The sequence below is a fragment of the Hyla sarda genome, chromosome 2 (assembly GCF_029499605.1).
Source record: "Hyla sarda isolate aHylSar1 chromosome 2, aHylSar1.hap1, whole genome shotgun sequence".
Taxonomy (NCBI): Eukaryota; Metazoa; Chordata; class Amphibia; order Anura; family Hylidae; genus Hyla; species Hyla sarda.
The window spans coordinates 366470240-366487309 of NC_079190.1; the positions used below are offsets into that span (position 1 = coordinate 366470240).

General features: G+C 40.5%; 1 protein-coding gene across 1 annotated transcript in view; it reads left to right on the forward strand.

Moving 5' to 3' along the window:
* AMPD1 (adenosine monophosphate deaminase 1) overlaps nt 1–17070 on the forward strand; it is a 46428-nt gene that overhangs the window by 12185 nt on the left and 17173 nt on the right. The window contains exons 4-9 of the mRNA XM_056560170.1: nt 3205–3255; nt 9047–9212; nt 10175–10394; nt 12714–12843; nt 14176–14370; nt 15569–15700. Coding sequence (XP_056416145.1) covers nt 3205–3255; nt 9047–9212; nt 10175–10394; nt 12714–12843; nt 14176–14370; nt 15569–15700 — 894 coding nt within the window. The remainder of the gene's footprint in view (nt 1–3204; nt 3256–9046; nt 9213–10174; nt 10395–12713; nt 12844–14175; nt 14371–15568; nt 15701–17070) is intronic.

A 17070-nucleotide genomic window follows, 5' to 3' on the forward strand; every position in this document is an offset into this window, starting at 1 on the left:
TTTTGTATGGTTCCCATTGACTCCCATGTAAAAAAAAAACCATATACGTTTCAATACGGTTTTTCAAACCGTAACTATGGTTTTGGGTACAGGAAAAAAACTGTCAAAACCGTACAGGATGCAAAACGGACACAACCTGATGCATCTTTTGGCATACGGTTTTCAATGGAGAGTCAATGCATACGGTTTTCAATACGGTTCCATACGGTTTTCAAAATGAAAACGTATACGGGAACTGTATTGCAAAACCGTGATGTGAACCCAGCCTTAGTCCAGTGATTAGGATGCTAAATCATAGAATGTTGCAGAATTTTGTAAGACCTTTTTTTATTGGAATAACAGTATTTTATAAAGACAAGCTTCCCTTTATCAAGCCAAAGCATTTCTAAGCACGTAAGCAGAAAACAGATTTCATCTCACAAAATATGCAAGGATTAAAACAACAGATGTAGAGAATTCACACTAAGTTGGGCAATAAATTGTCCAGCTATAGAATGAGGGACTACATACAGTCATGGCCGTAAATTTTTATAGAAAATGAAGTATTTCTCACAGAAAAGGATTGCAGTAACACATGCTTTGCTATATACATGTTTATTCCATTTGTGTGTATTGGAACTAAACCAAAAAAGGGAGGAAAAAAGCTAATTGGACATAATGTCACACCAAACTCCAAAAATGGGCTGAACAAAATTATTGGCACCCTTTCAAAATTGTGGGAAAAAAAATGTGTTTCAAGCATGTGATGCTCCTTTAAACTCACCTGGGGCAAGTAACAGGTGTGGTCAATATTAAAATCACACCTGAAAGCAGATAAAAAGGAGAGAAGTTCACTTAGTATTTGCATTGCGTGTCTGTGTGTGCCACACTGAGCATGGACAACAGTAAGAGGAAAAGAGAACTGTCTGAGGACTTGAGAACCAAAATTGTGGAAACATATCAACAATCTCAAGGTTACAAGTCCATCTCCAGAGATATAGATTTGCCTTTGTCCACAGTGCACAACATTATCAAGAAGTTTGCAACCTATGGCACTGTAGCTAATCTCCCTGGGCATTGACGGAAGAGAAAAATTGATGAAAGGTGTCTGGATGGAGAATAGTCTGGATGGTGAATAAGCAGCCCCAAACAAGTTCCAAAGATATTCAAGCTTTCCTGTAGGCTCAGGGAGCATCAGTGTCAGCGCGAACTATCCATCGACATTTAAATGAAATGAAACACTATGGTAGGAGACCCAGGAGGACCCCACTGCTGACACAGAGACATAAAAAAAGCGAGACTACATTTTGCCAAAATGAACTTGAGTAAGCCAAAATCCTTCTGGGAAAACATCTTTTGGAAAGATGTGACCAAGATAGAGCTTTTTGGTAAAGCACATCATTCTACTGTTTACTGAAAATGGAATGAGTCCTACAAAGAAAAGAACACAGTATCTACAGTGAAATATGGTGGAGGTTCAATGATGTTTTGGGGTTGTTTTGCTGCCTCTCGCACTGGGTGCCTTGAATTTGTGCAAGGCATCATGAAATCTGAGGATTACCAACAGAGTTTGGGTCGCACTGTACAGCCCAGTTTCAAAAAGCTGGGTTTGCGTCCAAGATCTTGGGTCTTCCAGCAGGACAATGAGCCCAAACATATGTCAAAAAGCACGCAGAAATGGATGGCAACAAAGCGCTGGAGAGTTCTGAAGTGGCCAGCAATGAGTCCAGATCTAAATCCCATTGAACATCTGTGGAGAGATCTTAAAGTTTCTGTTGGGAAAAGGCACCTTCCAATAAGAGAGACCTGGAGCAGTTTGCAAAGGAAGAGTGGTCCAATATACCGGCTGAAAGGTGTAAGAAGCATATTGATGGTTTCCTCCCTTTTTTGGTTTAGTTCCAATACACACAAAGGGAACAAACATGTGTATAGCAAAACATGTGTTACTGCAATTCTTTTCTGTGAGAAATACTTAATTTCTAGAAAAATTTCAGGGGTGCCAACATTTATGGCCATGACTGTAGCTAAGGATGAGAAAAGGGAGGGGTGGGGGAGCAGAGTGAGAATGGTGATACTGCAGGGCATGGGGACATGCAGGAGAGCAGACAATCAAGCACAGGTTATAAGAAGTTTTGATGATGAGCTAAGAAGCTTAAATCCACATTAAGTCATCTGTTCTTGGAATCATAAAAAAAAGTTTGGCTTCAAATTTATTTTTTCTTGAGTTTTTTTGAAGTTTCTTTTCAGTATCTTTATTTTATGGTCATGTATGGAGTGACCTCTTTGGTTAAAATGGTGTCCAACTGAAGTGAAATAGTCATTTTTCTATGGTGGTTGATGGAAAATCGGTGTATATTCATCCTTTCATGCAGTTTCTGGCGGGTTTCACCAATGTAACACCCCCTGTCCCATTGTATCATGTAGACCACATTCTTAGTTGTGCACTGTGCAGGAGTATATACCCTTAATTTTGTGATTAATTAATCACATAATTAAAATCAGAATTTTGTGGAGACACCATGGTGTGAGGACATGCTCACGCACTCTATCCTCTCCGCTCGATCTCCTCCCCTCCCCCCACTCCTCTTCCCTTTGGAGAAGAGCTGTGTGACCACTGGAGTTGTGAATCAAGAGCCCGGAACGTGTTGGGCTGAGGAAAGCTGCTAAGTAAACCAAGAGACGTACCTGAGGGAGTTGACGATGAAACGTGGAGGAGCGCTGTTGGAAGGACGGCCGTGTGTCCTGGGCTGAGGTGATCCGTGCCTGTGGGATGGCAAAAGGGCGAGGTGGGGAGAAGGGAGCCAGCCCCCCTACGCCACAGTGCTGGATGGGGAGGAAGCTGCAAGATCGGCTTGGAGTCTGTAAGTGTACAATTTTTCATCTGTCCCTGGGCTAATTTGGATTTCTACATTGGATACATCTCCACCATGATGACTGTGGGGGCCAGCAAATGGATGGGGCACATTTTATTACTTAATCCTGCATTGAGCTTTGTGTTTCAGATGTATGCGAGGATTACAGTTGGCAGCTTAACGTCTATAGGGGGTCCCTCTGACTAATGTAAGGACTTGGAGGGGGACCAAAGGGTTGATAATGGGCAACCTCTCTGGATATGCTTTGAAGTATTATACATATAAAAATATAATTAGGCTCTGAAGTGCAACATACTGAAAACTATGGGCTGTGTGGCAGGGACATTAATCTGCTCTTATATTTGTCGTACAGGATTCATGGTATCTGCTACAGCTGTTTGTGTATTCAACTGACCTTCTAACCGTGAGTTATATGTGCAAAGGCTATGATACCCTGTCATAATTTTGGCACAATGAGTGTATATACAGTTTGATAGAAAGGGTCCATTTCCGGTTTTCAGGTGGGTTTATGAGTCCAAGATGCACCTGGAAAGGTCGAACAACAGGAAGAAAATAATGCCCCCAAAAGCAATCAGAGGAGATCAGGAGGGGCCAGCTCCCCCAAAAATGTCTCTACACCTGGCAAGCTGGATACATTTGTGAAAACTCCACTAGTAGGCACAAAAACCCACGGCTCTAAGCCACTCTTCCCCGGCAGTATGGTTTCTGGCTCTCGCTTTACCTTGTTGCAGGAAAACTTAAACCCCTTAGAAGAAGATGAGGTCCAGGAACCCTCCCCCCCCCCTCTTTCTGGACACCATATTAAAAGGAGTTCATCAATGGAATAAACTCTCTGAGTAATTTAACTACCCAAGTGAGGTCATTGTCTTCAGAAATAATGGTTATACGTGATGACATTAATAGGATAAGGGACAAAACTTGTTTTATGGAAAAAACCATGGCCATAATGGAAAAGGAGTTAGTGGAGGTAAAAGAGGTCATGAAGGAATGGAGAAAAGAGCTTTCCCATCTGAAAGAGAAAATTACTGACATGGAGGACAGAGCGAGGAGAAACAATATTAGGATGGTTGGGATGCTGAAAGGGGCCGAGGCAGAAGAGATTATAAAGCTTTGTACAACTTGGCTCCAGGATAATTTGGGATTGGAAGGCCTCTCCCCGTTCTTAAGTTTAGAAAGAACACATAGAGTTCCATTTAAGAGACTCCCGGTAGGGATTCCCCCAAGAACTATCCTTAAAAAAGTCCTATGCTCAAATAATCTGACATTTTGTTCAGGAGGGCTAGAGAAAAAGGGGCATTTTTGTTTAATGGGGAAAAAATAATGTTGTTTCCTGATTTCTATAGAGCCACACAATTAAAACATGCATCATTTAGAGAGGTCAGGAACGATTGATATCTGCAAATGTGTCCTTTTCTATTTTGTTTCCAGCAAAATCCGGGTTATGTATAAGGGACTCAATGTTATTCTTTAGGGACTCTATTGAGGATTGTGAAGGTCTATGAGGATGAATTTTTTCTCTTTTTCTCTTTTTATGTGTAAGTTGTTTTGTTGGTCAGGAGGAGGAGTAAGTGGGGATGGTGGTGTTGGGGGAGGGTGGAAAGGAGGGTAGAGGAAATGTGGTAAAGTAGAGAGATCTATGCTGCTCTGGACAGTTCCTGATACAGACAGAGGTGTCAGCAGAGAGCACTTTTGTCAGAAAAAAAAAGAAATCCAAAAACTCCAGAAATCCAAGAAAGAACTTTCTCTGTTATATACAGCCATTAATATGTACTGGAAGCATAAAGATTTTAAATAGAAGTAATTTACAAATCTGTTTAACTTTCTGGGACCAGTTGATTTAAAAAAAAAAAAAAAATGTTTTCCGCCGGAGTACCCCTTTAAAAGTCATGTTGCTCTTACATTCTCTTGTCAAATGTTTTGAGACAACTTTGAATTTTCATGGTTTCTTCAATGAGCAGAAAGCACTGAAGACCTGAGGCAGGTAAGCAGCCCCAAACCATTATGCTCCCTTTAACATGTTTCACAGTTGGGATAAGCTTTTGGTGTTATTGTGCAATGTTCTTTTTCCTCCACATAGTGTTGTGCATTTGTTCTATAAAGTTACACTTTTGTCTCATTTGTCTATAGAACTTTGTCCCAGAAGCATTATGGGACATCCAAGTGGCCTCTTCCTGTATAAAATTCTTCCATGAGCACCATTCTTTTCAGTGTTTTTCTAATGGAGAGCCAGTGAACGGACATTTTTATAGTTTGTAGTCTGTTGTAGGTCATTTATTGTTACTCTTGGGGGTCTTCCTCACCTTTCTGGATTGCCCATTGTGCTCTTGCAGTGATGCTTACTCCTAGGAAGAGTTGCCACAATCCTAAATCTTCTCCATTTGTAAACAATTTGATGTACTCACTTTAGTAATGCTTTTGTATATCTTTTGAGCTTCATTCATCTCTGAGGTCTTCTGAATGCTGGAATAAGGCAATAATAAGGCAATATTCACACTAACCAGTCTTCGTATAGAAGAACAGATTTGTCCATAACCAGGCTTTGTGACCCTTTTTGTAATTGGCTAAACTCTTGTGAATCCCAAACCATTAATCTTATCTCATTAACACAAAAGTTCACAAAATGTTCTCCTTGCACTTTTGATGTTTAATAAGTGATCTGGATAAAATACATAAAGAGGGGAACTTATCAACTGGATATACCTGCAAAATTGCGGACGCGGTGGCTTTTTAAATTATCATCTAATTTTGAGCATTTTTTTATGTTGTCTGCGCTGGTTTTGTCATTTTTCTTGTGATGCGCTTCCAGGGGTGTGGTTAGTAGATGCGCTGACTTTATCACTTGTGCTTAAAATTATCATTGCGGCTTGCGCAAATGTATTCCAGGGACTATCTGGTGTAGGAATTTGTGTGAGCGATTCACCTTTTTACGTACTATCCAAGGACATGTAATTTGCGCAAATTTATGAAGTGACATGTGCAACATAATAACATTTTTTGCAGCAAGTGGTAAAGTGACACACTTTCTCAGTAGGTTTCACATTGCGCAAAAAAATTCTGCACTAATGATGAATTCACCTTGAAGAGTACAACTGTTTGCATGTTATTTCAGTTAAAATATCATCTAAGCTATGCTAAACTAATAACAATAAGACCACATTTATTAGTCACCATATCAGTAGAGAAATCCAGGTAATTCCAAAGGGTTCACTTACTTTCTCTTGTAACTGAACACACATTGGGGCAGATTTATCAAATTGTTGCAGAATCAAACATTTTTATATAAATTATTATTTTTCTTAGTAATGGCTGTGACATGTTCCTTAAAAAGTCTCGTGGTTCATGAGAAAGGTCTTTACTACTAAAAACTTTTGCAAAACAAACCATTTTAAATGACAAAATTTAAGAGTCTTTTATGGTTATTCACAGCAAAAAACAAAAACAAAAAAAACTGTGCAACAGCGCACCCTAATGTTAGAACATGACTTGAGCACTAAATAAATACTATTTCCAAAGCAATTATATTTGTATATACAGAGGTGACATTTAAAACATCAAACAGAAATAATAAAAAGTTTCATATTCCTATTTGGTGCCTAATAACTGAGATAGGTAATATAGGATTGCTGGAAATTGATTAATCATTTTTAAAACCTGTATATTTTGTCTGAATTAAAATACTGTTCACTTTCAGAGTTAGAAATGCCAAAATTCTTTATGCTAGGCTTTCATACTGTTTTTTTTTCTGAACTGACACTGCAGTTGTTGAAACAAAGTCAGAAGTGGATCCAACAGTAAGGAGAAGTATAAGTCCTTCCTTTATATTTCCGATTGCTTTTGAATAAAAAAAAGCCTGTGTGGAAACCTAGCCTTAAAGGGGTACTCCAGTGGAATTTTTTTTTTTTAAATCAACTGGTGGCAGAAAGTAAAACAGATTTGTAAATTACTTCAATAAAAAAATCTTAAAGGGGTACTCCGCCCCTAGACATCTTATCCCCTATCCAAAGGATAGGGGATAAGATGTTAGATCGCCGCAGTCCCGCTGCTGGGGACCCCGGGGATCACTGCTGCAGCACCCCGCTATCATTCATGCGCAGAGCGAGTAATGATGGGCAGTACAGGGGCCGGAGCATCGTTATGTCACGGTTCCGCCCCTCGTGACATCACGGCCCGCCCCCGTCAATATAAGTCTATGGGAGGGGGCGTGGCGGTCGTCATGCCCCCTGCCATGGACTTGCATTAAGGGGACGGGCCGTGATGTCATGAGGGGCGGAGCCATGACGTCACGCTGCTCCGGCCCCTGTATCGCCCGTCATTACGCACAGAGCGAACTCGCTCTGTGCAGTAATGATGGCGGGGTGCCGCAGCGGCGATCCCTGGGGTCCCCAGCAGCGGCATCTCGGCGATCTAACATCTTATCCCCTATCCTTTGGATAGAGGATAAGATGCCAGGGGTGGAGTACCCCTTTAATCCCTACAGTACTTATCAGCTTCTGTATTCTCCACAGGAAGTTCTTTTCTTTTTGAATGTCTCTGCTGACACCTCTGTCCATTTCAGGAACTGGCCAGAGCAGGAGAAAATTCCCATAGCAAACCTCTCATGCTATGGACAGTTCCTGACATGAACAGAGGTGTCTGTGGTCGGACAGAAAAGAAATTCAAAAAGAAAAGAACTTTCTGTGGTGCATACAGCAGCTGATAAGTACTGGAAGGATTAAGATTTTTAAATAGAAGTAATTTACAAATCTGTTTAACTTACTGGCACCAGTTGATTTAAAAAAAAAAAATTGTTTTCCACTGGAGAACCCCTTTAAGGGTAGGGTCACACGTCCCCTATTCTGATGCTGATTTAGCTACTTATAGATTTTAACCTCTGCCCTGCGCACTGCTCCCCCTCTATGACACGGGCTCAGAAGCTTAGAAGATGTCATAACCCTTGTCTAATGCCGGACATCACCGATTGCAGTGATGCCCGGCATTGACTCCTTAGACGCTGCGATCAAAGTTGACCCCGGCATCTAAAATAAAAATAAAACAACATTCCAGGCAGCTCGGCTGTGCTGATCGGAACCACTGATCACCCTTCCTTTTCCCATAAAAAAAAAAATGTAAACAAAAATGAACGTAAACATATGTGGTATCACCGCGTGCGTAAATATCCGAACTATAAAAATATAACATTAATTAAACCGTATGGTCAATGGCGTATAGAGAAAAAATACCAAAATTGCGTATTTTCGGTAATTTTGTATATCATAAAATTTTTTATAAAAAGCAACCAAAAAGTTCCATCAAAACAAAAATGGTACCGATAAAAACTACAGATCATGGCACAAAAAATTTGCCCTTACACATCCTTGTATACGGAAATATAAAAAAGTAACAGGGGTCGGAAGAGGACAATTTTAAATGTACAAATTTTCGAGCACAAAGTTATAATTTATTAACAGAAGTAAAACAAAATTAAACCCATAATTTTAATCGTGTAAACCTACAGAATAAATTTAAGGTGTAATGTTTAACCCAAAAGTGCACTGCATGGAAATGGAAGCCACTAAACATTTTTTGGGTTTTGCCATAGATTTTGCGGTGAAATTACTAAAATTGGTAGCGCATAAACTAAGTCCTCATATATGTCTGATGGTAAAAAACCGTTATGATTTTTAGAAGGTGAGGAGGAAGAAGCAAAAGAGTAAAATGGAAAAACCCTTAGTCCTCAAGGGGTTAATGGGTAGGAAAATATGCAGCAGCCTACCCTCAAAATACGACTTTCTGCTGCAGAAATTCCTTTGCAGACTTGCTGCAGAACCACTGAAGTTAACGTGTAGCAACATAATCTGCTGCGGTTTTTCCATATGAACATATCCTTAATGTATCCACCATCCATTTGTATCTCAGGTGTCTGTGGATGACTTTGAGATTTGGAACGGTTTACCATCGTATGTTGAGGGACCACTGTATACTATTTGGGCTCATACCTCTAATCCGCTCAAAAACTGACATATAAATTACAACCCCTATAACACAGCAAAATGCGGCATGTGTGACGCCTACCCTCAAAATACGACTTTCTGCTGCAGAAATTCCTTTGCAGAGTTGCTGCAGAACCACTGAAGTTAACGTGTAGCAACATAATCTGCTGCGGTTTTTCCATATGAACATATCCTTAATGTATCCACCATCCATTTGTATCTCAGGTGTCTGTGGATGACTTTGAGATAGCTGGAAAGGGACTGTTTCGGGCACTGACCATACGAGAAAAGTATATGAGGGCCTCCTACCAGCGATTCCCAAGGACAGTGTCTCAGTATCTTCGTGACATTGAAGGTGCAATCTGGAGAGAGCAAGAGGAGATACACCCAGGTATGAGAATAACAGGTTGTAAAATGTTAATATTTCTTCGGAGCATAAAATGACAGTTTGAAGATGAATAACATATCACTGATAAACACATAAACCTAGAGGTTACATCGATCAACTTCATCCCCACCTCTACTTTATCAGGTTGCCATATTAGAGGGTTATACTTGCAGGCATGCTGGTACAGTGACCCCCTGACCTACGATGGCCCCAACATACGATCATTTCAACATTCGATGGCCTCTAGGAGGCCATCGCATGTTGAAGGCAGCATCAACATACGATGCTTTCGTATGTCGGGGCCATCGCATAAACGGCTATCCGGCAGCGCAGACTGCTTCAGCTACCACCGGATAGCCGTTTACGGTGGTCCGCTGAGGATCACTTACCTGTCCTCGGGGCTGCGACGCTTCCTCTTCAGGATCCCCTGCATCGTCGGCACTCTCCATCGTCGTCATCACGTCGCTGCGCACGCCGTCCCTTCATCCAATAGGAGTGGCGTGCGTAGCGACGTGATGGCGGCGACGGAGAGCGAGGATGCCGGGGAAGCAGACGCCTTGCCGGAGCGTCGGGGACACCCGGGGACGTGGCGAAAGCGATGGAGGGCGACATCCAGGGCAGCGGTGACGAGTGGTGACAGTCCGGAGCGGTGGGGACATGTGAGTATAACCTCTAATACCAGTGGTCTTCAACCTGCGGACCTCCAGATGTTGCAAAACTACAACTCCCAGAATGCCCGGACAGCCGTTGCACGGATCCCTCAACATACGATGCTTTCAACAAACGATGGTTCATTTGGAACGGTTTACCATCGTATGTTGAGGGACCACTGTATACTATTTGGGCTCATACCTCTAATCCGCTCAAAAACTGACATATAAATTATAACCCCTTAGAATACAATTAAAACAAGCCATAAATCGCATACAATTAACACAAGCCATAACTGCATTTTTTCTATACAGTCTTTACTTCTCCAATTAAAAGAGATGAAGATCCTTTCAGGACAGATAATCTACCTGCTGATCTTGGATATAAGCTAAAGGTCAAAGATGGTGTGGTTTTTGTGTACCCTGATGATGATGCTCTGGCAAAAGGAAAACCAAAGGATCTCAATTACCCAGATGTCCATGAATTTGTAGATGATATGAACTTCTTAATAACACTCATTGCTCAAGGACCTGTGTAAGTACAACCAGCTGATATCCCCTCATTTCACTATTAGGGTACGTTCACACGCGCAGATTTTTTAGTGGGTTTTCCGCTGCGTATTTGAAAGTGGGCGGGCTCTTCTAGGCTGTCCGCAGCCGATTTTCCGCGGCAGAATGTACACTGCGGAAAATCCGCCGCAAGCCCCGTTGAAGTCAGTAGGGACTGTGGCGGATTTTCCGCAGCATAAATTCCGCCACGGAAAATCTGCTGTGGACAGCCGAGAAGAGCCCGCCCACTTTCAAATACGCAGCGGAAAACCCGCAAAAAAATCTGCACATGTGAACGTACCCTTAGAAGTCTTTTTGTTTTGTTTCGCTCTTCCACTTTTTTTTAGGCAGGCCCCATTCTGAGCTCTGCTGTGGGACCACTGCTGTGGCCCAGCTCAATATATATGGAAACTGTTTTTTTTAATATAATTTTCTTAGAAGTTTCATTGAGTAAGCTTTTTTGCCCTCTGGGTATTAACATGAGCTGATTCTGCTCATACGGCCTTGTTCCTACTGTGGATATTTCACTAGGGAGATTCTGCTTGTCGCAGAGTCCCATTGTTTTCAATGGGATTCTGCTGCTTTGTACACACTGCAAAATAGTCAGAATGGAATTTCGCAAGGAATGAATGTCTGTCGAAAGAATGAGCAGAACACGTCTACGCACCGTGCACATCCGTGCGGTCCTACCGCAATCATTTCAGCAGGGCCTGCTGCAAATGGACTTTCAGTCAGTGGAATTCTGACGGCTTAATGTCCACAGTGTTAATGAGCCCTAGACCCAACTTTTAGGCTATGTTCACATGGCAAAATGTCCAAGCTGAATTCTGTGGATTTATTTAGCTCAGAAATTCTGCAGCACTGTGCTCATGCCAGAAATCCCGATTTCTGCATCCACAGAAACAATGAACCTGTTTAGTGTTTCTGCGGATTCTGCTCGGAAATGCATTGCTGTTTATGGAGATGGCACATTTTAGAGTAGTCCTAGCGCTACCAGAACAGGCAAATGTGCAGAATGTTGCACATTTTACGCTGTTTCGAAAAGCTTTTTGCACATTTTATGCTGCGTGAACATAGCCTTAGGTTATGTTCAGACGGTGGAATATCCGCAATTCCTCAATAATCGGCTAGAAAATTCTGCTACATGAAGTTAACATTGTGGTCAATGGGATTTCCGCTGTCACATTCAAATGGCAGATATTGTGGAAACTCCGCAATCCTGATTCCACAAAAACAATGAACATATCAACTGTTTTAGCAGAATCTGCTGGGAAATGCATAAGCAGTCAATGGAGAGGCTCAAGTCCAAGTGCTGCTGCTGAATTTCCTAGCTACATTTTTGGATTAATTTCACTCGACAATCCTGCTGCGTGAAAGGGTCCTATGGGCCCAGCACACTACACAAAACCTGCTCAAAATTAATTCTGAGCAGATTTAGCTTACAGTGAAATCCCACTGATCTTAAAGGGGTACTCCAGTGGAAATATATATATATATATATATATATATATATATATATATTCTTTAAATCCACTGGTGCCAGAAAGTTAAACAGATTGGTAAATTACTTCTATAAAAAAATCTTAATCCTAACAATACTTATCAACTGCTGTATGTTCCACAGGAAGTTGTATTTTTTTTTCTGGAATTCTTTTCACTCTGACCACAGTGCTCTCTTCTGACACCTCTGTCCATGTCAGAAACTGTCCAGAGTACAAGCAAATCCCCATAGCGAACCTCTCCTGCTCTGGACATTTCCTGATACAGACAGAGGTGTCAGTAGAGAGCACCGTGGTCAGATAGAAAAGAACTATACAACTTATATATCTGTAGTATACAGCAGCTGATAAGTACTGAAAGAATACATTTTTTTAAATATAAGTAATTAACCAATCTGTTTAACTTTCTGGCACCAGTTGAATTGAAAAAAATGTGTTTTCCACCAGAGAACTAATTTAATCCCTCAGTGCACACCAAAATAGAAGAAGGAGCAGGCTCATCCTTCTTTGTGGACTCCACTCGGAAAAGCCCATTAGTCAGGGGGACATTGAATTCTGACGCTTATTTCCGCAAGTAAAATTCCACACAATATAATCACCGATTCTGGGGCGACACAGATCCACTGAGGAAATTCCTTGCATGGGCCCTTACAAATATCTAGGGTCACTTTTCCATTCACATAATCCCAGACTCACATAAATCCACACAATTTTGTTTTCTTTCCATAAGAAAAAGAACACAGAGAATAATAAATATAGAGCCATGTTTTGTAGAATTTACAGTCAGGTGTTTTTTATGTTTGCAGCAAGACTTACACTCATCGGCGCCTGAAATTTCTGTCATCTAAATATAAGGTCCATGAGATGCTAAATGAGATGGAAGAACTGAAAGAGCTGAAAAACAACCCACATAGAGATTTCTACAACTGCAGAAAGGTAACATATTTTCTTTTTGTTTACATGGCTTTCAAATGTATTTGTCTTTCATGTTTCCATATATCTCCCCTACAAGCCCTGAGAATAAGGTGCGATATACAGCATACCACATAACAGAAAAGGTTATATATACAGTATATATATATATATATATATATATATATATATCCTATATAACAGAAAAGGTTGTATATATATATATATATATATATATATATATATATATATATATTATATATCCCACATAACAGAAAAGGTTGTATATGCTCTTAGAGATCACTTCTTCACAGAAGACATTTTCCCCGGTGTCTCTATTGGCAATGATGTTGACCATTGGTGAGGCTGAGATGTTACAAAGTCCTGAAGCCCCCGTACATGAGCCAAAACTTGGGAGCAAGTTTGAAGTATGCCTTGAAAACGGACAATTTCCAGGAGGCTTGTGTCACTTAACCATAGTCCATGTTCTGCACAGAACCTGACTAGGTCTTAGTTACAGATATCCCCACTACATCCTATGCACAGCTAGCTACCCTTGACACATCACTCTATACCTTATATATGTTGGCTCTGATGCTGACTGGGTGATATGCAGTTTTATTTATAATGCCCTATGCACAGAAGAGGGTTGTCCTCTGAACAAATGGCCCCATATACCTATTGTGTGACTTCTGCCATTCCATTTATATTGCTGGTCCTTATGGACAGGGACCTCTCTTCTTCCATCCCTTTGTTTGTTCTGTTTTTTTGCTTTCTTGTTCATTTACTTGTGTGAAATCTTCCCAGTTGTAAAGCTTTGTACAATACCCGTCATACAAGATGATTATTATTTCTCTTATTATTCATAAAATAATCATATAACTATTAACAATTTTCATTGCAAAAAAAATCAGCTGAAAGCAGGTGAGAACATCTCAACTAGTGACTGCATTTGGGCCATGTTTATTTTAGAGTTTATAAAACTGAGAGTTTTTATATAATGGCAAAACAAAAAAAGTACTCCCTTTTCCACTCACTTATGGTCCAATGCTGGACTGTCTGGTGGTAGTGTTCGGTGACATGACCATACCCTTTGCAGCCGCTTCAGTAAATCACTGGCCACAGCTGTCATGCGCTGGAGGTTGTGATTATTGAGGCCAATGACTGGCTTCGGATGTCTGTGCAAAGTCTACAGTTATGTCACAGTACACTTCCACCAGACAGTCCAGCTGGCGACACAGGCCTGGAAGCATGTGGAGAAATATTTTTATAATGTTTTTTAAGGTCATATTAAACATAAATGAGACATTATTCACTACTCAACTTTTACTAAATATGCCAATGTGTGTTTTCAAGGTTGACACTCATATCCATGCCGCAGCCTGCATGAACCAAAAGCACCTTCTCCGTTTCATCAAGAAATCTTACAGAGTGGATGCAGATCGTGTAGTGTATAACGCCAAGGGTAAACAGCTGACCTTAAGACAAGTGTTCGAAAACCTGAAACTCCACCCTTATGACCTGACAGTAGATTCTCTAGATGTCCATGCTGTAAGTGCCTTCTTTTTTTTGGCTATTGTATGCCCCTGCCGGTCAGTGTAAAGTTGCAGATAGATTAACTTTCTCGCATAACAGTAAAGCTGTACTACTACTGAACCATTACTACTAAACTGCGGAATTGAATATAAAAACATGATGCACGTTAATGTAGATTGTGCATTGTATGTCATATGATTTTACACCTTAGAAGTGAAAAGGAATTGAAACCTATTACCCTGTGTGTTTCGCTATGTTGTATTATGGTCCGTCCAGCTATAGAAAATATTTAGGATGAACAGCACAGTTAAGCAAGGCATCCACACCACATGGTCTCATTACCATGGCATTTTTTTTTACAATCCAATTGATACATTAGCCTTTACTATTAGCCTGCTGAATCTAGTAATATAGAAGAAACAACCCCTAATGAAGGGACAATTGATAGGAAAAGATTGCAGCGTTGGGCCTTTCTGTTCAAGGTAAGCATTCTTTTAGGGTGAGCACATAATAGACAGAAATTATGTCCGCAGCCCTAGCTGGATTGCGGCTGCTTTCAATAATATACAGCAAATGTTTTTATGTATTACAGTATAAGAGTTAAAGGGGTCGTCTCAAATGGCTGCTTCAGTTTTCTGGCCAGAACCTTTCGCCTGTTTGCGGCTGCAGGAGGTGGTCAAAGCAGGAAAGTTATGCAATCTGCGTAACTCCTATTGACTTTAAAGGGGGGGGGGGGGGGGGTACGCAAACAGTGCAGCCCCAAGAGCTACACTGTTTAGGTAAATTTGGTAGTAACGTAAACAGCATAGCTCATGGAGCTATGTCATTCTCTGCTGTGCAGCACTCCTCGGAGCTGCAGACACCATATCATATTGCTGCTCAGCCAGTCGCTGGCCACAGAGATGTTCTATCCGAGTCAGTGTATGGATGAGCAGCAATGTGATGTGGCGTCTGCAGCTCCATGAAGTGCAGTGGAGACAGGGTGCCGATACAGGAGGCTGTGAGGGAGGTGTGTAGAAGCTTTTTTTCTTTTAATATGAAGCCTGGGCACAATGATTAAATAAAAATCAGATCCATTGAATAATATTCTGTTTATTCTGTGTAGGTAGCTGGTTGATTTGAGTTATGCTTCGGAGACATTTCTTTCTTCTACTCCATATAGTATTATATTTGTATGATATCAAGTGAGCCCTTACTTTACAATCTTTTTCAGGGAAGGCAAACTTTTCAGCGCTTTGACAAGTTTAATGCTAAGTACAACCCAGTTGGTGCCAGTGAATTGCGAGACCTGTACCTAAAATCTGAAAATGCTATTGATGGTGAATATTTTGCCACTATCATTAAGGTAAGAATCTTTGGTGAAGAAAATGTTGGTAAATACATTTTATACATTTAACATCTGATGACTGGGACACCTTTAAGCATGAACGCTCTGTACACTGGACACTTAAAGAGTTACTGTTATTAGAAAGAAAATTAAAAAAAATGCTCAAATCAGTGTAGTAATGTGCCCTAAGACCTGTATGCATAACAATATGCATGTGTTTATATGTAAAAAAAACCTTTTGATCTATGTATTACTATACTCAGTCTTTTCTTGGATGCTGGGGGCGTTTCTCCAGGAGCAGGATGAGCTCCTTTCCTCCCCCTCCCTCTCCGCTATCATGAGGTATGCACAAACATTTTTACATTTGCAAAGCTTTGTGGCTTAAGTGCATGCTCTATATACCTTTAATGCAGCCATGTGGAACCTATATGGTGCAAGCACACAAAAATACCTAAATTTTGTGCCAAAAAAAGAAAAGAAAAATTCTTACATTTGCACAGCTCTCTGTCCAAATTGCATGATTTTTATAACCCTAAATCAGCCATGTGGAACCTATATGGTGCAAATACACACACAAAAAAAAAGTTCATAAAATGACCAAACATAAACCATTTTGCATATAAATAATTATTGAGCACCTTGTATTGCTTGTCAGTGTGCATGGAAAAGTTCCTCTTCGAAAAGGATTGCAAGTTGTCTCACACTGGTGAAAGCTGCCTGATATACTACACTGAGACACAGCAGGGAGCAGAGCAGGGAGAGAACCACACCCCTCCTCCCCTCTCTTCTGAGAAAAATGGTCTTGGCTACCAGGGTTCGTTTGCAAAATTAAAGAGGCAGAGCAATCCATTTTTTCACATCTTTAGAAATTACATTTTTTATGAAGTATATTAGGAAACTGTTAAGTTTTAAAAGAAATACTAAATGAAAAAAGTTGTTTCTATCGACAGTAACGCTTTAAAAAATTTCATGAAATACAATCTTTATTTAGAAAATACAAATATACAATAAATACATATAAAACAGAGCTCCAGTAACCAGATTGAAAAGACACAAGGATGGGAGTTGTAGATTAAAGATGACTGCAGATAATTCTTAAAGTACAAGTATATTCATACCTATACCATTGCAGTACAATACAAATAAATCAGAGCTGCACTACAAATGCCAGCTTCACTAGTAGTATTGGTATTTGAAGCTAATGGCTTACAAGTATGCATGCAAAATTAAGGTGGAGAGGATACTCTACAGGAGAAAGAGATAGGAGGTATATATCATAGAGATTTTTTTTTACCTGCAAAAACACACCACTTTTTTAGAAAACTTCAGATATGATGTGAGTATTTGCCATTTTCGTTAGTATCTGCTGGATGGGCGTGGCTTAGAGG